This window comes from Pituophis catenifer, unplaced genomic scaffold, assembly GCF_029215685.1.
Source record: "Pituophis catenifer annectens isolate HBS135680 unplaced genomic scaffold, rPitCat1.0.hap2 SCAF_4, whole genome shotgun sequence".
Classification (NCBI taxonomy): domain Eukaryota; kingdom Metazoa; phylum Chordata; class Lepidosauria; order Squamata; family Colubridae; genus Pituophis; species Pituophis catenifer.
The window spans coordinates 89,355,773-89,380,385 of record NW_027256884.1 but is presented as its reverse complement, the minus strand read 5'-3'; the positions used below and the strand labels follow the sequence as shown (position 1 = coordinate 89,380,385).

Sequence of the window (24,613 nt, the reverse complement as noted above, 5' to 3'; positions counted from 1 at the left end):
AAAGGTCAGTATAACCTGGGGGCGGGCAGGTGGGCCCACTTTCACAGCAACAGAGAACTAGTTCGCTCTCGGCAGGAAGAAGGAACTAACCCTAACCCTAATCCTAACCCGAACCCGAACCCGAACCCGAACCATTAAAATCCCACCCCTGCCTGAGGACTACTTGTACTGAGAAACTTGACAGAATTTGAAATCCTTGTAATACTGATTTAATTTAATTTAATTTAATTTCCAATTTATATACCGCCCTTCTCCCTGAGGACTCAGGGCGGTGTACAGCCAAGATAAAAAACATAGAATACAAATATTAAAACATTTAAAATATATATAAATTTTGGCCCGAAGTTAAGAATCACACACTAATTAAAAGAATTTAAAAATTTGTTCTAAGCCGACCCGGCTTGCTGAAAAAGATAGGTTTTCAGGGAACGACGGAAGGCATTGAGGTCATGGATTCTTCTTATCTCCGGGGGCAACTGATTCCAGAGGGTGGGAGCCCCCACAGAGAAGGCCCTCCCCCTGGGGGCCACCAGCCTACATTGTTTGGCTGATGGCACCCTGAGGAGGCCCTCTCTGTGGGAGCGCACGGGTCGATGGGAGGTCATCGGTAGCAGCAGGCGGTCTCGGAGATAGCTAGGCCCTATGCCATGGAGCGCTTTAAAGGTGATAACCAACACCTTGAAACGCACCCGGAAGACCACCGGGAGCCAGTGCAGCTCGCGCAGGAGCGGTGTTACATGGGAGCGCCATGTTGCTCCCATCACTACCCGCGCTGCTGCATTCTGGACCAGCTGGAGCCTCCGGGTGCTCTTCAAGGGGAGCCCCATGTAGAGAGCGTTGCAGTAATCAAGGCGAGAGGTGACGAGGGCATGAGTGACTGTGCACAGGGAATCCCGATCAAGAAAGGGCCGCAACTGGCGAATCAGGTGAACCTGATAAAAGGTCCCCCTGGTAACAGCCGTTAGATGTTCCTCCAAAGACAGCTGCCTATCCAGGAGGACTCCCAGATTGCGAGCCCTTTCAGTGGGGGCCAAAGACTCGCCCCCAATAGTCAGCGATGGAGTCAACTGACTATATCGGGATGCCGGGAGCCACAGCCACTCAGTCTTGGAAGGGTTGAGCCTGAGCCTGTTCCTCCCCATCCAGATCCGCACAGCCTCCAGGCACTGGGACATCACTTCAAGGGCATCGTTGGGGTGGCCTGGGGTGGAGATGTACAGCTGGGTGTCATCAGCGTACTGGTGGTATCTCACCCCAAAGCCACGGATGATCTCGCCCAGCGGCTTCACATAAATGTTGAACAGAAGGGGCGAGAGGACCGATCCCTGCGGCACTCCACAGATGAGAGGCCTCGAGGTCGACCTCTGCCCCCCTGCCAACACAAACTGCGACCGGTCGAAGAGAAAGGAGGAGAACCACCGCAACACAGTGCCTCCCACCCCCAACTCTTCCAGCCGGTGCAGCATGATACCATGGTCGATGGTATCAAAAGCCGCTGAGAGATCTAATAGGACCAGAACAGAGGAATAACCCCTGTCCCGAGCCCTCCAGAGATCATCCACCAACGCGACCAATGCTGTTTCCGTGCTGTGCCCAGACCTGAAACCCGACTGGAACGGATCTAGATAGGATGTTTCCTCCAGGAATTGCGGAAACTGTTGCGCGACCACACTCTCAACAACCTTCGCAATGAAGCGAAGGTTGGAAACAGGACGATAGTTGGCCAATATTGCTGGATCCAGGGACGGCTTCTTGAGGAGAGGCCTCACCACCGCCTCTTTCAGGGCAGCGGGGAAATGACCCTCACTCAACGAAGCATGATGGAGCTCAGAAATCAGAGGTTGTATGATTATGTATGTATAAATAAATTAAAAATCTGAATATAGATATAAAATGGAACAGTGAGAATTTCAATTGGAAAAAAATATTACATTTACATTACCTCAATCATTATTGAGAATTATTGGCATGTTTTATACCGATAGTTTTCTTCAGTCAAACTTGCTAAAATGAGTAATAACTTTTCTGTGAAATGGTAGAAATGTAATGATCATATTAGATCCTTCTTCCATATGTGGAAGCAATATTGCAAAGTTGAATAATATTAGAAACTAATTCATTATAGAATTAGTGGAATGGAACAAGTTTTGAAATCTGTAATCCCATTTCACACTACAATATTTTATTTTACTTTAGTGAAGAAAACATTCTTTTAAAATATACCCAACTGGCATTGTATTACATGTGTTAAAAGCTATAAGGATTTTATAGATCTGTACTAAAAAAGATCTTTGATCCCACTGATGGCAGAATGGCTAACTAAATTGTGGGACTATGCTTCAATGTCTAGTATAACATCATATTTAAAAAGGAGAACTGAGGTAGAATTTAATTCTATATGGAGGTTACGATATATTTTTCACACATGGAATTATGGCACATCTAAAATTTGTTTATCCTTTTGTATTCAATCTACATAATATTTACAGTATTATCTTAATCTTGTTTTATTATCTAGTTTCTTTCTTTTCCTCATAATAACTCCAAGTGTGTTATCCAGGTATTTTAAAGTTCAATAGAGAGATAATTTGATTATAAATTGGATATGAAGTGTATTAGAATTCATAGACTTCAACAAGTCTTGTATCTTGATTACTAGGTATACAATTGGAATTTCAGGTAGTGTGAGGAATTTGCAACAGAATCTCATGAATTAATAGACAAGCAAGTCTATAATTTCCTTGATTGATTGATTTTTATAAGATCTATGTTATAAATTTTCAAAAACTAAGGAAAGAAAGCAACAGTCAGACAACTTTAAAAGAATTATAAAATTATACATTACAAAAATTAAATTAGAAATGTAGTCAAAGTACAATTGAATAACCAACAAATCTAAAACATGATACAGCTAATATATTCTAATGCATCATTCTAATAGTGATCCATTAGAATCACCAATTTATGCTTCATATGTAAACTATGCCTTAAGAGAATAAGTAGAATTAAGTCTAAAAATTAAAATATGTTCTATAATGGCCTGAATATGAAGTACTAATATTTTCTCTTTGAAAAGAAAAATAAGAGCAAACTAAATGACAGAGTTTTTGGTCATATACTGATTTATAGAAGATAAATATGGTTAAAGGATGTTGCCACTGTTAATTGTTCACGGACAAACAGATCATGTTGCTTATACTATGGACTCTTTTATTGAGCTATTATTTAAAGTGTATGATTTATTTGTATCTTTTAAAGGATTGGGATATTAAAGAAACCCCTCCCCATTTTAAAACAAAGCATTTAACTTACTGATGTAGTATGGGCATGTAGAATAAAAACTGTATAACTGCTTGCACTTCTATCACCTTTAATTCTTCACTTGAGAAATTAAAATCCTAAATTCAACAAGTTTTTGTCAGTTTTTTGAACTACTTCACCTTTGTCTGAATATGTCCTGTATTCAGCATTTGTATGTCACAAGAATAATAAACAATAAATCAATAATGACATTACATCATTATTATTTGAAAAGGTATAGCCATGTAAAATGAAAAAAATGTAATGAAATGCAAAGGATCAGAAAATGTCGAAGATCTTATTATGGTTTTTAAAAATACTGTTACTGTGGACAAATAACAAAGATCAAATTTGAGGCAAGAAAAAAGAAAAGATCATCTCATCAGAGTGTTCAGAATAAAAATAAGCCATTAACTCTGTGGCTAAAATGTGAATTGACTGATGTTCTTGGCTGCAAATTTCATTTATCGATATTACTGACTAGATTGATTGGGGTAAAGTGTTGTAAATATCTAGGAAGTGTTTAATATCTACGAACTCATGCTGTATAAGGAGACGGGGAAAAATGCAGCTATCTAGTTGTCCCAGTGTCTAGTTACAACTACTGATGGAATTGGAAAATCTAGTTATTTTTATGGACAAAAGCTATAAAAAATGCCAGATTTATCAGATAAAGTCCTGAGTCTTATAGCAAATTATAAGAGAGGGAGAGAGATTCTGGTTTTATTTAAAAAATGCAACAGGTACCACATCCTATATATTATTGCAAAGATGTATGCTTATGATATCTGAGGACTGCAATCTGGATAGTCATGTAAAGAGTAGTGAAAAAATACAGAAAACACTAACTCTTTATTGCTATCCAGTGATTGCTCTCTCAGAGGATATGATTGGTCTCTCAAAGGGTATGTGGTATAAATAAATATATATTTTAAAGAAATCTATATTTTTTATGATTGAATATCACACACACACACACATATATATACACACACACATATCCATCCATCCATCCATCCATCCATCCATCCATCCATCCATCCATCCATCAGTGGTGAAATGTAAATTTTGTTACTACAGGTTCTGTGGACATGGCTTGGTGGTGGGGGTAATATGACTGAGTGGGTGTGGCCAACTTTTTTTTTTTTTTTTACTTTTAAAACTATTTTTCTACAACCTTTTGGCTGAAGAGGTTGTTAAAAAAATGCTTTTTAAGCCTCTGACGATCCCAGCTGACTTGACTGATCGGCAGAGGCTTTTTCTTTTTTTTTTTTTTTAAGCCTCTGACGATCGCAGCTGACTTGCCTGATCGGCAGAGCTTTTTCTTTTTTTTTTAAGCCACTGATGATCGCAGCTGACTTGCCTGATCGGCAGAGGCTTTTTCTTTTTTTTTAAGCCTCTGACGATCCTAGCTGACTTGCCTGATCAGCAGAGGCCGAAGAGGTTGTAGAAAAAATGCTTTTAAAAATAAAAAAAAAGCCTCTGATGATTGCGTGGCTCAGCTGGGAAATGGGGGGGGGGTGTGGCCAGGGATTTTTGCTAACGGTTTTCCAAACCACCTGCCTCCATCGCTACCGGATTGGGCCCGATCCAAACTGGGTGAAAAGTTCTATTTAATATATCTGGATTTCTAGATTATTACTACTGTAGATACTAATTCTGATTTTAGCTATTTATTAAAAAAAAAACAATGAACATAAAAATATTTTCATAAAAGAATCAGTTGGCTATATTGCTGGGGAAAGGACAGAAATAAGTTCCTTCAAAAAAATACCGAATCAAAACTCAAGTAAGCAGTCCATAAAACTAATTAAACCTGATACAACAAAAACTAAGGCATTTTGATGTAATTTATTAAACGAAAAGACTGTGAAATTAACAGCAATCAAAAACTAATTAAAGCTGATGCAATAGGAGCAGCCAAAGAATGCCAGATAGCATTCATCGAGCCAGAGAAACATGGCTGTCAAGTTAAACAAAATCAACCACATTCTGTTTTTGAATAGTAGTGCAAAGATAATTATGCACTGGATGACACACTCTGAATTAGATTCAAGTCATTACCTCAGAAGACAATAGGATTGACATGAAATACCAAAGTGCTTCCACAGAAAGATCTTATATTTAAAAGTTTTTAAAATTCTTAGGTCTTGTGTATGATTCATCAATTAAATATATTTTTCATTGTTATATTATGATAACCATTAATTAATAACTGACATCTGGGATAATGGTATTGCTTACAGGACATTTTAAAGTAGGAACTGAGATCTAAAAACCTTATTTTGACAGACTTTAGTATTCATATGTATCTTTTCATCAAGCATCACTCACTTTAGAATCTATCTTATTTTGATGATTTCCAACCAAATATAAATGCATGGAAAGAAAACTTGTGAAGTTTTATGTGTGATCCAGCATTAACTCTGAAATTTGAAGCTGACAATCAATATCACTGGAAAAGAAAGAAAAGAAGGAAGGACAAATGGGAGGAAGGAAGAGTAAACAGATTTTTTTCAAATATGTAATTAGTTGATTCTAAATAAATGATTACATGTATGATAAACTAGATTCATATTAATCAAGGATTTCTCAAATGTGGATTAGATTTTTTTTTAATTGACATACTTTAAAATTTATTCTTACTTTGTCTAGGGAATCCTCCATATTTACAGGCAGAGTGGGAAGCAAAGTCTGGACTAAATTTTGCCAGTACCGCTTTGCCTGAATATGTTTGGCAAACAGGACGTTTATCTGGACAAATATCAGTTCTTGAGATTATTGCACAGAGCAGCAATTCCTACTTGGAGAAGTAGTCCAAAAGGTAATAGTGTCACCGGTTCATCACACAGTCAGCCAGATGTCATCACAGAGGAAAGCTGCCATTTGCAATTGACCGATAGTGAATTTGTCAATGGTTATGGTGTTTAAGTGGTGCTCCAGTTGTTTTGGGTTTGCACCCAAACTTTCTATTACTCTTGGAACTACATTTGCTTGCTTCTTACACAGTCATTCTATTTCTATTTGGAGGTATTTGTATTTTGTTATCTTCCCATTCCTTCTCTTCTATTGTGCTTCAGTGCCATGTACACAATCCAGACTTTTTGTTTTTCTTATTGACAATTGGTAAGTCTGTCATGTTATGCATCAGATGCCTGTCTGTTTGAATTCTAAAGTCCCACAGTACTTTAGCTTCTTCATTTTCTACTATACTACTATCTCTATTTTATGGTCCCACCAGTTGTTCCAGGCAAATAATATTTCTTGCAGATTTTCCAATACATCATTATTGATATTTTCTCATGCCAATGTTTGTAATCAGTCTTTGCAATCTTCTTGCAGCATCTAAACAGGTAGTCCACTGTTTCTTCAGCTTCTTTCCAGAAGCAGCACTTGCTATCTATTGTTGTCTCCTCAATTCTGGCTCTGTATGTATATATAATGTATATATAATAATATATAATGTATATGTATATATAATATACAGTATGTATATATAATAATTTATAATGTATATATATAATTATAGTACTAATTACATTCAGTAATTCATTTTATTTTTATTATTTATTATTATATTTTTATTTTATCATTTATTTTTGAGGATGGACAAATTTGTTATTATTATAGCAGGTCTCATTACTATTGCAATAGTAATATTGCAAAGTATGACATATACTGTATTAAGCCATGGTTGCTGTAACATGTATTGAATAAACCAAAATTGGCTTGGTTTGTACAATACATTTCACAGAAATCAAATAAACAATATTATGAGTTTACAGAATGTGTGAACTGAATTCTCAGTTTGGTATCATAGCCAATAAAGTTGATAATACAATATTATATTTTTCTTTTTTCACAGACAGTGATTCAATACAATATGTAATTAGTTTGATCCTTATAGTGTATATGTATGTTATTTAGCACAGCAGCCTACTGCAGTTTCTGATTTTTAAACAAAGAAGCGAACAAAGTAACTTGATAATTAAGTTGTTATTTCTATGAAAACTGGTCAATATGTAATATAATTAGCACATAATGATTGGAAGTATTATTTTTCATAGTGTTTTCCCCCTCAGAAATAAAAAAGGTAAAAATAAAGATGTGTTTGTGGGTTTTACCTCCTTAAGTAAAGTGGCTGACTATAAGGGAGAGTGTTCATCTCCATTTCTTAAGCCAAACAGCCAGCATTGTATAAAGACATTTTCACAGTCATGTAACCACCAGACATCATGTCACAGCACAGACGATATGGGGAAACACAGAGTGCTGTTACCTTCCTGCATGCTTATATCTGGTAGTTATTTACTATTGTATGCCTGATTGATAAAAGAAAGTTCAAGACGATATTGGTTGAAACATCCAGAAGAAGCCTTCTTCCTGCAGTGGATAGACAATGGCTAAAATAATGAAGCAGATTAAAATAATAATAACATGTCCCATTTTAATCTTGATTGAATACTGTGTTCCTTCCTTTTGTGTAAAACAATCTTGCGCTTTAATCCATTCAGGTAAGTGTTAATTCTTTTCTTGAATTTCTCCAAAACTTTAAAAGTCACTTTTCTAAGTCCACCAAGAAGGAAGTATTCAATTACTCTCTAGGATTGGCGTTCTTGTTTCCTAATTAATTTTAAAGCCTCATCAGTTGTTTTATACGTCTAATGACAAATGCTTGTTCACATTCTCAGATAGATCTTATTGCAAATCCCTTTCTATTACAGCTTTATTTGAGAATAGACTGTTCCTAAGAAAAGACAACATAGCTGACATCAATAATTCAAAGTCCTGATGCAATTCCTCAAAAGTACCTCTGAACATCATTATAATTTGCTTATAATGATGGAGTCATGGGGTTCAGATGGGCTTGTTGCTTACGTACCTGGCTCCTTGCCGCGTGGCAACAGCCCTACCTGAGCTACTCGACGTGATAGCCACGGTGGCAGTAGATACACCCAGGCTTTTAGTCATGGGTGATTTCAACTTGCCATCTGCTGGTGAAACGTCTGAGGTGGCTCGGGAGTTCATGGCTTCCATGACGGCCATGGACCTGACCCAGTTAGTTCATGGCCCTACTCACAGGGGAGGTCACACTCTGGACCTGATTTTTGTCTCTGGCCAGTGGTTGAGTGGTCTTGTTATTGGGGATATAGATATGGAACCCTTGTCATGGACAGACCACTCACTCCTTCGCCTGGATCTTCGAACCGCTGCCCCTGCCGCAGGGAGGCGGATCCAATTAGATGGATCCGCCCCAGGCGCCTGATGGATCCTGAGAGGTTCCAGATGGAGCTTGGGCCATTTCCTGAGGTTCTAGCACATGACTCGGCCGAGGACCTGGTAGCCGCCTGGGATCGGGCGGCTGGTGGGGCCTTGGACCGAGTCGTGCCTTTGCGGCCTCTGACCCGGTGCCGATCCCGTGTGGCTCCTTGGTTCACCGAGGAGCTGAGGGAAATGAAGCACCGGAAAAGACGCCTGGAGAGCGGTTGGAGGGCCAGTCTCGCTGAGTCGGATCAAACACTGGTAAGGTCGCATATTAAGACCTACCTAGTGGCGATAAAGACGGCAAAGTTTAATTACTTTTCCGCCTCTATTGCGTCATCAGGGAATCGTCCGGCCGCCCTGTTTAGGGTGACCCGCTCCCTGCTCCATCCGGGAGTGCGGGAGGATCCCTTGGAAGGCAGGGCGGAGGATTTTGGACAATACCTGTATGACAAAATTGCTCAGATCCGGCGGGATTTGGACTCTGATTGGGTAGATCAGGGCAGAGTGACGAGGAATAGTCTTGAGAATGTTATCTCGGAGGAGTTTGACGCTGTGACTCCCGATGATGTGGACAGTATTTTGGGGAGACTTAGTGCGGCCACATGTTTACTGGACCCGTGTCCCCCCTGGTTGGTACTGGCTTCCCAGGAGGTTACACGAGGCTGGCTCCAGGGTGTTATCAATGCTTCGCTGAGTGAGGGCCACTTTTCCGCTGCCTTGAAAGAGGCGGTGGTGAGGCCTCTCCTCAAGAAGCCGTCCCTGGATCCGGCAATATTGACCAACTATCGTCCTGTCTCCAACCTTTGCTTTATGGCGAAGGTTGTTGAGAGTGTGGTCGCGCGACAGTTCCCACAATTCCTGGAGGAAACATCTTATCTAGATCCATTCCAGTCAGGTTTCAGGTCTGGGCACAGCACGGAAATGGCATTGGTTGCGTTGGTTGATGATCTCTGGAGGGCTCGGGACAGGGGTTGCTCCTCTGTTCTGGTCCTGTTAGATCTTTCAGCGGCTTTTGATACCATCGACCATGGTATCATGCTGCACCGGCTGGAAGAGTTGGGGGTGGGAGGCACCGTGTTGCGGTGGTTCTCCTCCTTTCTCTCCGACCGGTCGCAGTTTGTGTTGGCAGGGGGGCAGAGGTCGACCTCGAGGCCTCTTATCTGTGGAGTGCCGCAGGGATCGGTCCTCTCGCCCCTTCTGTTCAACATTTATGTAAAGCCGCTGGGCGAGATCATCCGTGGCTTTGGGGTGAGATACCACCAGTACGCTGATGACACCCAGCTGTACATCTCCACCCCAGGCCACCCCAATGATGCCCTTGAAGTGATGTCCCAGTGCCTGGAGGCTGTGCGGAACTGGATGGGGAGGAACAGGCTCAAGCTCAACCCTTCCAAGACTGAGTGGCTGTGGCTCCCGGCATCCCGATATAGTCAGTTGACTCCATCACTGACTATTGGGGGAGAGTCTTTGGCCCCCACAGAAGGGGCTCGCAATCTGGGAGTCCTCCTGGATAGGCAGCTGTCCTTGGAGGAACATCTGACAGCTGTAACCAGGGGGACCTTTTGTCAGGTTCGCCTGATTCGCCAGTTGCGGCCCTTTCTTGATCGGGATTCCCGGTGCACAGTCACTCATGCCATCGTCACCTCTCGCCTTGACTACTGCAACGCTCTCTACATGGGGCTCCCCTTGAAGAGCACCCGGAGGCTCCAACTGGTCCAGAATGCAGCAGCGCGGGTAGTGATGGGAGCAGCATGGTGCTCCCATGTAACACCGTTCCTGCGTGAGCTGCACTGGCTCCCAGTGGTCTTCCGGGTGCACTTCAAGGTGCTGGTTATCACTTTTAAAGCGCTCCATGGCATCGGGCCTAGCTATCTTTGAGATCGTCTGCTGCTACCAACGACCTCCCATCGTCCTGTGCGCTCCCACAGAGAGGGCTTCCTCAGGGTGCCATCAGCCAATCAATGCAGGCTGGTGACCCCCAGGGGGAGGGCCTTCTCTGTGGGGGCACCTACCCTCTGGAATCAGTTGCTCCCAGAGATAAGGAGAATCCAAGACCTTAGCGCCTTCCGCCGTGCCCTTAAAACCCACTTTTTCCAGCAAGCCGGGCTGGCTTAAGAAGAAATTTTAAATGTTTTAATTGGTTTGTATTTTTAATTTTGGGCCAAATTTATATATATTTTAATTGTTTTTAATATTTGTATTTCATGTTTTTTAATTCTGGCTGTACACCGCCCTGAGTCCTCAGGGAGAAGGGCGGTATATAAATTTAAAATAAATAAATAAATAAATAAAAATAAATCTTGTTATATATTTTGCTAAGTTTCCAGTACTGAAACTTAACCAGTTTCCAGTACTAAAATATATTGAGAATGAATTTCAGTCTTAATATTCAAAATAAAATCTTCCAAAATTTTCAAAGTCCTTAATCTGTTTAATTTTTTTTGAATTCCAAATTTTGCCTTGCTTTTTCTATTTTTTTAAATTCTTCAAGCTTTTAAAGAAACAATTTTATCATATTAAATATTAAAAGCAGTCACCCAATGTTGTTAGCCTTGTTGTCTTGAAGGTGCCTAACTTTTTTAAAGTAGTTAATAGGAAATTTCCAAAATGTGACTACGAAAGGAAGTGCAAACTTATTGTCCTTTGAAGGCTCCAAAGAATGCATGGCAACTCCTATTCTCACATCCTCCATAGACCATTGCCTTGGAGCCTTTTATGAAAGCAACCATATGAAACATGGCTTGGCCATCTTGCATTTTCTCGTTTGGAGAGGGTCGAAGGAACCAGTCTGCTCATTGACTCCCTGTTCTTAGCCACAATAATTGCTTCGGCTTATTTGGAACACTATTCAGTCTATCATTCTTCCCCAGAAGTTACTTCATTTATCTGTTAGTTTATTTATCTAAATCAAGTTTCACTTATCCACTATATTTTTCAATTTCCCTCAGTGCAAATCTAGAAGATTTTCAGCAGTTTGTGAAGTCATTCAGACTTCAGCAAAAGAATGCACAGTCTCCTGTGCTTCAATATTTTCCCTGAGAACTATTTATTTGCAATAGTGGTGAATATCTGTAGCTCAGGTGTAGGATGAGGGTGAAGGTTTGTTCTCCGAGCTTGTGGGTTGGTTTCTGAACGTCTCGTTATCAGGCTTCACCCTCATCTATTCATTTTACTTGATGGGAAAAATTATATATATATATATATATATATATATATATATATATATATATATATATATATATATATATATATATATAAATAAAGATGCTGAATTTCTTACAACATTTGACAATAGATAATCAACATATAAATTTATTGTCTAAATAAGACATATAATGTTAAAAATAAATATTTTTAAAAGTTACCTGATTATTAATTCTATATATTAATTAATTCAAATTAATTCTATGAAATTGTATAACTTTTTCTAAAGATTTCTTCCCTTGTTATACCTTATTTTTATTATACATTAGATGTTATACTACTTTGCAGCTTCCTGGCTGCTTTCATACTTATTTGGCAAAACTCCTTGGCAGGAAGTTATGCTTTGTGATTAATTTAAATGATTCATAGGAAGTCAACCTTTTGTGTGCTGTGAATGATCTGACATTCACACAAATTTTCTGGTGATTAATTTACCTAAATTTTATTTTTCCTATGTGGAAAGGGAGAAATAAAAACAAAATAAAACAATATTTTCTAGAAAGGAAAATATTGAGAAGAGCAAATATACCAGACAAAATTCTCACTATAATACTATATGTAGTGTTGTATAAGCTGATTACAAAAGCATGTCCCATTTTTAATACAATATTTTTAGATTGACATGAGAAATATTTCTGCAAATATTTGTTATGTAAATAGGAATTAGGACATGTTAATCCAAGAGAGAGATAAATATATTTAAATACCATACTTTTATCAGCTGTCTCTGAATCACCTGTATTATGCCTCTATCTAAAATTGATTTTCAAAATATAACAAAATTCTGAACACTTGTGTCCTTCAGTTTTTGTTGACTTTATTTTATTTGGCACTATTTAAAATCTATACTGCAATATATAAATAACTGAGCAATTTTGTTACAATATTTCAATTTTATGAAATCATATTAAAAGAATCTCCCTTACTCATTATTCTTAATACCTTGTTTTTAAGAAAATGTTTGTGATCTATTTCAGATGATCTATCCAAAATCTTTTCACATTTAATAGCTATAATCACCATTATTTTGCTCATTAAGTAAATTATTTCTTCAGAACTAATGAAAATATTTTCCAGCTTTAATAAATCTAAAACAACCTAAAATAGAAAAAAATGTATTTTTGAAAATTGACAGTACCTCCCTTGGCAATTGTATTGATTTAAACAAAAGACCAAAAATGTGCTGTGTCTATTGGAATTAGAAAACTCAAAAGTGGCTTGATCTAGTTGACTATTATGACTATTATCTTTCTGAACAAATAGGAACTCTGCATAGCTGTTATTATGCTTAATATGTAAGTATTCCAGTTAAGTCCTAAAAACAATAATTCTGATTCCAAAATATTGATTCCCTACAGGCAATTTATATAAAAGCCTATTAATATAAGCTATGTGGATGTGTCTTTTTTCTGCAGGAAATCATGATAACCACACCATGCCTTCAAGGAAGCCAGGATCACAATTGCAACATAAATAAGATGGGTAGTCTGGAACAATCATGTAGAGGGGATTATATGATCATTTCTATTAAAACAAGTACAAATTAAGATACTATAAAGTTTCATGTCTATTGCATAGTTCTTCCTTCTATTTATTTCCAATTGATATATGGATGTGGAACCATTCCAAACATGTTTAAACTTTGAAACAAAAAGAAACATTTTAAGGAAATTTGGTGTCCACATAGATATTGTAAAAACTCAATATTTTAATCCGTAGACAGCAGATATTTTCACATTCAATAAACCTTACTATTTCCTAACATTCACTTTCATTGAAGTTCTGTTTCACAAACACCAAATGAAAACAGAACACAATTCTGGCATATTTCCTTAATACATCATGACTCACGATGCTACTCTGTTAGCTATTGTCAGAATAAAACCTCATTGCTAAAATATAAAAATAAGCAATACAATTATACCATACAAAAAACCCTAATATATGCCCCAAATGAAACAAATTCTAAGTATTTTGTGATAATTTTATTTTCAACACTTCCTTCCAATTTTATTCTAATCAGACATTATTTATATTAAATATATTGATGTAGATGCTAATGTCCTTAAATATTCCTAGATTTGTTTCTATTCTATTCCTCAATGGAATCAAAATAAGATATAACATAAATCTAGTTTTAAGTAATAGTTATTTTCTTTTCTTTAGCCCATCTAACTTGATGTTTTACACTGGCCATTTTAGTTACTTATCGAATATTAATTTGATCTTAGTAATGTTTTTGAAATCTCAAATTAGCACAAGAACCTAACCCAAATCATAGTATGCAGCAATGATCTAACATCTCCTTGACAATTTCAATGATTGAATGTCACCTTAACATTTTAATATTATAAGCCTATAAATTTGTTTTTCTTTCTTTTTTTTTCTGATTCTTTTCCTGTATTTCCTTTTAGTAATGTTATAATGCATATACCAGAACAAACAAACAAGGTTTTTTTTTTTTTTAATGTAAGAGTTGGTCAAAATAGAGCCTGGTTATTTGAGTAACTGCCAATTTTATTCTAATCAGACATTATTCATATTAAAGATATTGATGTAGATGTTAATGTCCTTAAATATTCCTAGATTTGTTTCCTTTGAAAAAATTGGAGCTCATGAAAACATTTTCTGTGAAGCATTTATAGCAAGAACTGAATTAGTTAAATCTGAAGCACCATAGCTTTACTTACATGTTAATAACTTGACAGCTTTGCAAGAGTGGCATGTTAACCTGAAATTGCACTTGCATATCATTGTTTATGATGAATCACAAAGGGATGACCATCTGCACAATACTCCTCACATATTGAATGAACACTACAAGAAAGTTAAGATCTATACATATTTGATTCACATGTTGAAGACGCAGATATGAGAGCCATTCTTCATTATAGCTACTGTATGTGTTAAGTTCCTTTGTTTTCCTTTTCTAGGCTGTCACTAATTCTCTAAAAACAATACTAGATAAACTACTGTTAAATATTTAATCAAACAAATTAACTGGTGCAAATTAAATCTTATGTGCTTGGAATTTTTCTGGGGAAAATAGGATGGAGTGCCAGTTAATCTCATTCTCCATTCCTCCTGTTCTTTTCAGGGGAAAACATAAACAAATTCTTTTATGTTTTCTCAATTTTGTATCACTACTTGGGCACACACAAATACATTAATACATTAAATCTCATATGTATTTATGATAATTGACAATACTGGTAAGAACCTTTCAAAAGGAATACTTTCTACAGTATCTTAATGTTTGCTAGCCAATCGCCTTGCTCAAAGTGATCTCACCTTTTCTGGAAAAGGAGGAGCTGGACATTTACAGGCTCTCAGGAATATTAACCTCAGGATCTGAAGAATAAAGTTATTCTTTATTCTTACTATTAAGTTAAAAATTAAACATATGTGGGGTATGTTTGAGCTTGTTGGTCCTGATAAAATGTAGAGGGTACTTGGAGCTGTTAGTGGGGTGGGGTGGGGATTTGCTTGGTTTTTAGTTGCAATATAATTTGGGGATGGATTATTTGATGTAAACCACTTAGAACTATATTTTACCTAAACTGTGGAGCAAACAAATAATCTAAATAAATAGATATTGAGCAATTGCGTTAACATGTTTAATTATACTTGCATTGTACTTCTGACAGCTATTTTGTGATCCCTGGTATCCTTCTTGCCAGCTTAGGAAACTGAGGGAGAAGCACATTGTCATGATGGTTTTCTACCTTTCTCTAGGGTTCTTCAGTTAGTGTTGTAATTTCCCATGTAGTACCACTACTTTGGGAGCTGCATTGGGTCTCAGCAGGCTTCTGAATGTCATTTATGGTGTCAATTATCATTATCATTAGCCACAAGCACAAGACTGTAGAATATGCAGGACCACTTTCTGATTATTTCTGCCCATCTTACATGTTTTTTATTGATTGGATATGAATTAAGTTAGTTCTTGAGACAATATCATTTGATGGGATTTAGGAAGGATCCTTCTTTTTGTGTGCTATCTGCCCTTTAGTATGGTTTGCTACAGAGATGGTCTTCAGCAGGTTCTGACCAGTTCTGGAGAACCAGTAGCAGAAATTTTGAGTAGTTTGGAGAACCAGTAGTAAAAATTCTGATTGGCCACACCACCTATTCTCTGCCTCCCAAGTCCCAGCGGATCAGGAGGAAATGGGTATTTTGCAGTATCTTTCCCCTAGATTTTTTTTTTTAATTTGATTTATATGCCGCCCTTCTCCGGAGACTCAGGGCGGCTTACAATGCGTTAAGCAATAGCCTTCATACTTTTGTATATTTTATACAAAGTCAGCTTATTGCCCCCACAAACTGGGTCCTCATTTCACCTACCTTAGAAAGGATGGAAGGCTGAGTCAACCTTGAGCCTTGGAGAGATTCGAACCAGCAGAAATTGCAGGCAGCTGTGTTAATAACCGGGTGCGTATACCACTGTACTATCAAGGCTCTTTGGCAACAGATTGGGGACAGAATGGCGATTTTACAGTATCCTTCTTCTGGAGTGGGGTGGGAATGGAGATTTTACACTATCCTTCTCCTGCCATGCCCACCAAGCCATGCTCACCAAGCCATGCCATGCCCACCAAGCCACACCCACAGAACTGGTAGTAAAAAAATTTGAAATCCACTACTGGTTTGCTCCCTTCTCTATAATAGGATAGCCCTGACATCTTTCAGCCTCTAGGATTTTTTTTAAAAAATCCTCATTTTTGTTTTTGGGTGATACTGTATTTGCAATGTTATTTAGGAGAGGCTTATTTGATGTATAACACCCAGAGTAACAAATACATGAGATATGCAGCTGTACAAATCTTGTAAATAAATATTGAACACTTGTAGTAGCATGATTAATTAACTTGTTTCTCACTGTCTTTCTGTAAGGTGTATTGTTCAAAGTACAAAATACTTATTGAACATTCTATTTTTTATACTGGTATAAAATTAATTATTGAGCTTTAGTAATGACCATTCAAATTGAGGATTTGCCAAAATCCATATTTGCATATTTAATTTCAGAGATTTTGCCAGGCTTATTTTACCTTAAGAAATGATGCATTGTGGGTCTGTTTTAGATCTGAACAAGCAGAGACAAATCCAGGCTGTTTTATTCCACTCCTCAGTGGAATCAAGATAAGATAAAACATAAATCAATTTCTTAAGTAATAGTTATTTTCTTTTCTTTAGCCCATCTAACCTGATGTTTTATACTGGCCATTTTAGTTACTTATTGAATATTAATTTGATCTTAATAATGTTTTTGAAATCTCAAATTAGCATAAGAACCTAACCCAAATCATAGTACATAGCAATGATCTAATGTCACCTTGACATTTTACTATTATAAGCTTTACAAAGATAAAGGTAGTCCGCCATATTTCCATAATTAACTAATTGATTAAAAAAAACAACTTTGTCTTCTGAAACACATCACTGATGATCAACTGACAATGGAGCTCCTTGTTATTTTTATGGTCATATGATCATGGTTTGCTAAATTATATCATAATGCAACCACCATGATTATGCATGGTGCCTCCTGATATCTGACATAAGCTGCAATTTTTGTATGGTGATGTCATAATACACATATTAACATTTCTACCTTTTTCCTTGAATGGAAACTCATGGTAATAAATTTTGTACCTGTGTTAACCTGTTTAATCACACTTATAATATTATAATATTAATTTTCTATCCTTAGTGAACACAGTTCACAATCACATCTTTAGTCAGCAGTAAAAACAGAGAAGAAATGAAACAATTAAAACTTTTTTTCAAATTAATATTAATATTCTATAATTTTACAATCAAACAATCATGTTCAAATTACACATTTTTTAGCCTGAGGATAATGTAAAGTAGAATGTAGAGTGTGCAACCATTATTTAACAGTAATGTTATTATTATTTAAATAATCAACTGAGGACAAAAAAAAGTATATTCACCTTTCTTGTCATCAAAGTACAAAGTTTGTTGAGCTGGATTCGACCACTGGAGGGAGGTGTTATCATTTTGATCAACTCTACAAGTCAGTGTTGCTGTTTCACCCTCAATAACTGTAACGTTCTGTGTGAGTGGGAACTGGCCTTGGCTGCCTGGGGAGAACATTAAAAAGAAAAAGAAATTGTACTATATTGAAAGTTATAAGAGTAGATCAGTATCTTTTACTTTCGCAAAGACTTGTTCAGTGAGTTCCTGTTGTTTTATTTTATTCCAGTAGGAGGATTTTTTTAAAAAAAAATACAGTCTTATCAGAATAGTTGCTCTTAAAATAATCATGCTTTTATCTATCTTTTTTCATTAAAAACAATAATTTTATGAAAATTATCAGAATATTATTTTCTTTGTTAAAGTTAGTATCACTTTCTGACATGTAGCAAGGCCAGGTGAACATTTTAACAATTTAAAATATTTTAGAATAAAGAAAAGTCACAAAATCTATATTTGTCTTAACTAGTGTCCCGATTTAAACAACAGTTTGCTAAATTTATCTGTGTGTGATTAATGTAATTAAAGGCAGGCTAAATTATCAAGAATACTTTAACAAAATCCTGAGACGCAGATTCTGAACTGAAACCTATCTTAGGACAACTTCATATCTAAAATTCTAATTTAAAGATAATATGAATAGTCTTATCAACATTTCCTTCTTCTTTTTTTAATTCTAATTTGGCCTGATTTCCCCAATGTCTAAACAGAAATAGTTAAGATATTTTCAGAGTTCAAAAGTAACACTAAAGAAAGGCAATTTACTATTTTGCTACCATAAGTGATGAAAATCAGATGACTGCACCTGTTTGGAAGAATATTAATTATTTAAGATTCCAAAAGTTCATGATGTATTTTCTTTTTCTTTAAGTAATACAGAAATATCTAGTAAACATTTAAATAAACAAATTTTAAACAATGTATAATTTAGAAGTTACACATAATTTAGTCATTATTTGTTGAATTTATTCTTCTTCCCCACTATTTTCAATTATTAAGATAAGGAGCACACACTCAAAATGATGATAGACAGAGAGATAGGAACATAATATCCTCCCTTAGATCACAAATATTTAAGAATGGTATTGGCAAATCCCTTCCAATAGCAGCAACGTATTTGTAGTGAGCTTTCTGCAAGCCAAGTAGTCTGAAGGCTACTTTTAAATACTTAAAGCTAGTCACTTCTTCTATTTTATGGCCATTAATGCTCCATAAATGGAACTTTTATTGAAACAGAATATAATTTCATTTAGGGGAAAATAAGGAAGCCTATAAATTTAATGCACAGAGATCTGCATATTTCCTATTTTTATTTCATTGTTTTCTTAAATATACGCCACTGTCCTTCAAGGAATAAAAGAAAGCATGCACCAAATGTTATGCTATGGTTGTTTTTCTTTTTTTAAAGTAACAATTTGTGAATTTAGTTTTGCTGAGAGATACTGGTCCAGAGACTGAACTATGGGTAGATTTGACTATACACAATATCAGAGATTCATAAAATAACACATGGTGTATTGAGATAGTGATTAACACTTTTTTCTTTAAGAATATCCCAAAAAAAAAAAAAATGAAGCCACATGGTAGAATTCAGGTAGATAAAACAGTTATTCACAAAGTATTTGCCATGTTTATTATAAACTCCACCCTCCCATGCTGAAGACAACAATTTCAATAACAGTTGTTGAAAACAAAATTGGTTTCAACTTCTGCTTTCATTGCATTATATTAACTCACCACTTGATTAGCTTGCAACAGCTTTCTCTTTTCCAAAGATTTCTAGCTGACTTTTGGTAGTTTTTGTAGATTTGACTTACCCATCTACATAATTATTTCATCTTGAAACCTTATCCTTCAATAGTACAGACTTAGAACCAGTACTGTAATAATTTCATAGTATTTAGTCTCCTTTAGATAGAGCTCTATGTAACAGTACACTTAAATATGCAAAACTGAAATAAGTTAGGGTAAAAAAATATTGAACTTGTTGATCTGTTTGTCTTTGCTTTCAAAATATCTATACAAATAGTCATGGTGATTGCCTGAGATTCTCTTTGATGAATTATTTTAACAAGCTGCTCATGAATCTAGCAGATGTTTATGTTGTTTAGACCAGTGAGAACCGTATGGACCCTTTTCTTTCCTCCTCCCTGAAACAAATTTTAACACAAGATCTGGAAGCAAGCATATGTGTGATAGATAGAGAGTTCATTATCACATAATGGATGCATGAAAATTTACTAATAGTATTTGGTTATCTGGTTTTAATAAACTGAATGTCAGGGTTCCAAGTAACACCCCCAACGAAATCAAACTCTGAACTTTGAAGTTCCTCAAAGCTAATTTTTATTAGAGATGTCATATTGGCACATCTGGGAAAACCCAAATCTGAGAGCTTCCGGGTTTTCCACACCCAAAAGAAAGTTCAAGACCTTGCCCGTCAACCACATGTCCACCACACATCCAATCAGGTACCATCTGGAACAGAAGATACCTCTTCATTCTTCTCAACACAGCTGCAGGGCATCATGGCCTTGACTTTCTATAAAGAATTTTATTTTGACTACATATCTTCTTCCCTCTATGCAGTCCCCCCTCCCAATTTCCCACAGTAGGATTTGTGGCAGTCCGGAAGCCTAAATGCACAAAAGTATAAAGATGGCTTCCAAGTCTGACACTGAACTCAAAATTAACATCCTTTCCTATTCACTTCCCCTTCCCTTCTCTTTCCTTTCTCACTAGAAGTTTTAAATATTGTGCTGTGCTTTCTAAGATACTAAGACAACAAAAAATGGAGAAATAAAATTAGGAAGCTAACTTGTGACCAATGATAGTTTATTTTTTTGTTATTTGAAGGAAAGGTTGTACATAAGGAAAAAAGTGTTTCATAATAAATGGGAATAATGATTACAGAACAACAAAAACAGAATCAAGGATAGATTTTTTTTAACTTGAAAAAAGGGCTTAGATGTCTTATGCAATTAAAAGGATTTTTTTCCAGATGTACTCTACAAGAAATGTATTAATTGCTAGTCATCAGAATAGTCAGAAACATTATATCTGTAACTGTGAAGAAAGAAAGATGTACTAGTTGTGATTCAAATCATATGGTTTGCCACCATAGATATTAAGTTAAAAAAAATCTTAAATATTTAAATATGAACATGAATATTCCAATTATTCCAATTTCTTACAAATCAATTAATTATATTTACCAATAATTTCCCCCCTATATTCCTCCAAACCACAACTTAACCATTTCTGCTTTCAACACAATATACAATTAATAGTATCTCAATTATTACAATTCCCTAGTTAAATAGAGCTTTTTTCCTTTTGTGTTTTAAAATCTTGAACTCTCCTCTTTTTCCCTAAATTTCCCATTGTTTGCACCTATCTTTTTTGGTGAGGAAAAAGAAAAGAAATCTGTCTGCCTAATTTTCCAACGTTGCAGCAACAGCAAAGCCAACAGCCTGCTTTACTTTCAGTTTCGCTTTTCAGCATAGCTAGGGGAAAAAAATCTGCTCCAGCAAGCAGCAGAGCCCTGAGCAAAACAGTTGAGAGCAAATCAGCTGAGAGTCGGGAGCCGATCTAATCAAGGGCTAATTAGGCTATGCTGAAGCTCCGCGGGCCAATAAAATTACAAAAAAACACCAAACCATTTGTTAAATTGCTGGCTCGCCCGCCCCTCGCCCACAACTATTTATTGGCAATAAATAGTGGTGTGGAGGGGTGGGGCAAAGGGCAGGGCGGAACCGGCAGAATCCCACCACTGGCTATAGGGCGCCCTTTGAAGCCCTGCGGCAAGAATTTAAACAGTTTTTTTTTCCTCTAGCCATCAGCTGGGACTCAGGAGGCAGCAATAGATTGGGAGTGGGTGGGGTAAGTGAACGGCCAGCGATCCAATAGAGGCAGAGGGTGAGGGTGAGTGAAGGCATGGGGGGGCGAGAGAGGGCTTTGGCGACCCCTGTGAAATGGCCATTCGACCCCCAAAGGGGTCGCGACCCCCAGGTTGAGAACCGCTGTTCCAGAGGGATCTCTCTTTAATGATCTTCCACCCATTACTTCTTGTTCTTCCCTTCTCGGTGACAGTCCCTCAAATATTGGACTACTGCTATCATATCACTCTTAGACCATTTATTTCTGTTAGACTAGACATTCCCAGTTCCTGCAACTGTTCTTCATATGGTTTAGCCTCCGACCCCTTAACATCTTTGTTGTTCTTCTCTGCACTCTTTCTAGGGTCTAAATATCTTTCTAGTGATCAGAATTGGATCCAATATTCCAAGAGTGGTCTCATCAATGCAGCATAAAGTGGTAATATCACTTCATGTGAGATTGAAACTATCTTTCTGTTGATACAACCTTATACCTCATTAGCTTTTTTGGCAAATTGCTGGCTTATTCTTAACTGGTGGTCTACTAGGATACCTAGATCCCTTTCAGTTGCTATTGTTGAGTCAGGTATCACTATTTTATCTGTGCATTTGGTTTTATTTGCCTATGTGAAGGAACTTATTTGTCTCACCAATTGCATTTTGTTGGATAGGGCCCAGTGTTCAAATCTGTCAAAGTCCTTCTGAATCATGAATCTATCACCTAAAAGCTATTTTTCTCAGCTTGGTATAGTCCAAATGTAGTTCTCCTTCTAGATCATTTATGAAGGTGTTGAAGAGTACTGGACCTAATTCAGAATCTTGGAGTATTCCACTGCATGTTTCTTCCACGTAGATGTAGTTTCATTGGGAACTACCCACTGAGTGTGGTTGATCAGCCAGTTGCAAATCCATCTGGTGGTGGTACTGTCTATCACATATTGTTCTGTCCTACCAAGAAATAGGCTGAAATCTACTTTGTCAAATGCTCTACTGAAGTCTAAGAAAACCATGTCCACAGAATTTCCCTTATCCAACAATTTAGTCACTAAGGCAATAAGGTTTGGCTCACAGATACACTGCTTTTCCATGAACTTCCCAGTAATGATGTCAGGCTGCTGAGTATAGTTTCCTGAATCCACTCTTTTTTTTTTTAGATTGAAACCACAGCAACTCTTTTCCAGTCCTCTGATATTTCTCCAGTTCCCCAGGAGCTTTGAAATATTTTGTTCAATGATTCTGAGATCCAGCTCTTTCAGCATCCTGGGGTGTAATCCATTTGGTCCTGGTGATTTGAATGCCTCTAGAGTAGATAGATGTTCTCTTAAAATTTTCTAGTCTATTTTGACTTGCATTCTGATTCTGTCTCTATGGTGCTGCTTTTAGTATTTATTTATTTATTTATTTATTTATTTATTTATTTATTTATTTATTTCATGTATTTATATGCCGCCCTTCTCCAGAAGGACTCACGGCGGCGAACACAAGTTAAAAACATGTACAACAAAATCCCATTTTAAGCCAAATTAAATAATAAATAATAAAACCCAGAATCAGAGTCAGCCTTGCTTGAACAGCCAAGTCTTCAGGTCCTGACGGAGCAGAGATCAGGAGCCATCCAGAGCTCAGTAGGCAACTCATTCCAGAGGGTGGGAGCACCCACAGAGAATGCCCTACCCCTGGGTGCTGCCAGACAACATTGACTCGCCGTCGGAACCCTGAGGAGAGCAGCCCTATGTGAACGAACAGGATGGTGAGAGGCAAGCAGGAGAAGGTCCTGCAAATATCCCAGACCTAAGTCATGTAGGGCCTTATAGGTGAGAACCAGCATCTTGAAGTGGACCCGGAGAACCACTGGTAACCAGTGCAGCTCACGCAGGAGAGGTGTTATATGGGAGTAATGAGGGGCTCCTGTTAACAACCCATGCGGCTAAATTCTGGATTGGCTGGAGTTTCCGGGTGCATCTCAGGGGCAGGCCCATGTAGAGGGAATTGCAGTAATCCAAGCAGGAAGTAACCAGGGCATGAGTGACAGTGTGAAGGTCATCTCGGTCCAGAAAAGGGTGCAACTGGCACACCAGGCGAACCTGTGCGAAGGCCCCCCTGGTCACGGCCATCAGGTGGCCTTCTAGGGACAGCCGAGCATCCAGGAGGACACTCAAGTTGCGAGCCCTATCAATGGGGGCAAGTTTTTCCCCACCCATCAAAAGTGATGGGGTCTCTGAAACCAGAGATGCCGGCATCCACAGCCACTCAGTCTTGGGGGGTCGAGTCTGAGTCTGTTTCTACCCATCCAGGCCCGCACCCCTTCCAGGCAATGGGACATCACAGAAAGGGCATCTCTGGGGTGGTCTGGGGTGAAGATGTATAAATGGGTATCATCAGCATATTGATGATATCTCACCCCGAAGCCACGAATGATCTCACCCAGCAGCTTCATATAGACGTTAAAGAGTAGGGGGGAGAGAACCGACCCCTGAGGCACCCCACAATTTAGGGGCCTCGGGGTGGACCTCTGTCCCCCCGCCCATACAAACTGCAAGCGACCTGAGAAGTAGGAGGAGAACCACTGTAAAACAGTGCCTCCCACCCCCAACCCCACAAGTCACTGCAGTAGGATACCATGGTCGATGGTATCAAAAGCCGCTGAGAGGTCAAGTAGGACCAGGATGGAGGAACAACCACCATCCTGAACCTGCCAGAGATCATTCACCAGAGCGACCAATGCCGTTTCTGTGCTATGCCCGTGCTGGAAACCCGATTGGTACAGGTCTAGGTATTCCGTTTCCTCCAGGAACTGTGGGAGCTGTTGCGCCACCACACTCTCAACAACCTTTGCCAGAAAGCGAAGGTTGAAAACTGGACGATAGTTTGCCAAAACAGCTGGGTCCAGAGAGGGCTTCTTGAGGAGGGGCCTCAAGAAATACTGGTGTATTTCTTTAGAACAAGCCTAGACAAGCGAATTGCCC

General features: G+C 37.8%; 1 protein-coding gene across 1 annotated transcript in view; it reads right to left on the bottom strand.

Annotated features, from left to right (window-relative positions):
- Positions 1 to 24,613, bottom strand: part of CADM2 (cell adhesion molecule 2) — a 354,125-nt gene that overhangs the window by 118,387 nt on the left and 211,125 nt on the right. The window contains exon 3 of the mRNA XM_070943704.1: positions 17,727 to 17,876. Coding sequence (XP_070799805.1) covers positions 17,727 to 17,876 — 150 coding nt within the window. The remainder of the gene's footprint in view (positions 1 to 17,726; positions 17,877 to 24,613) is intronic.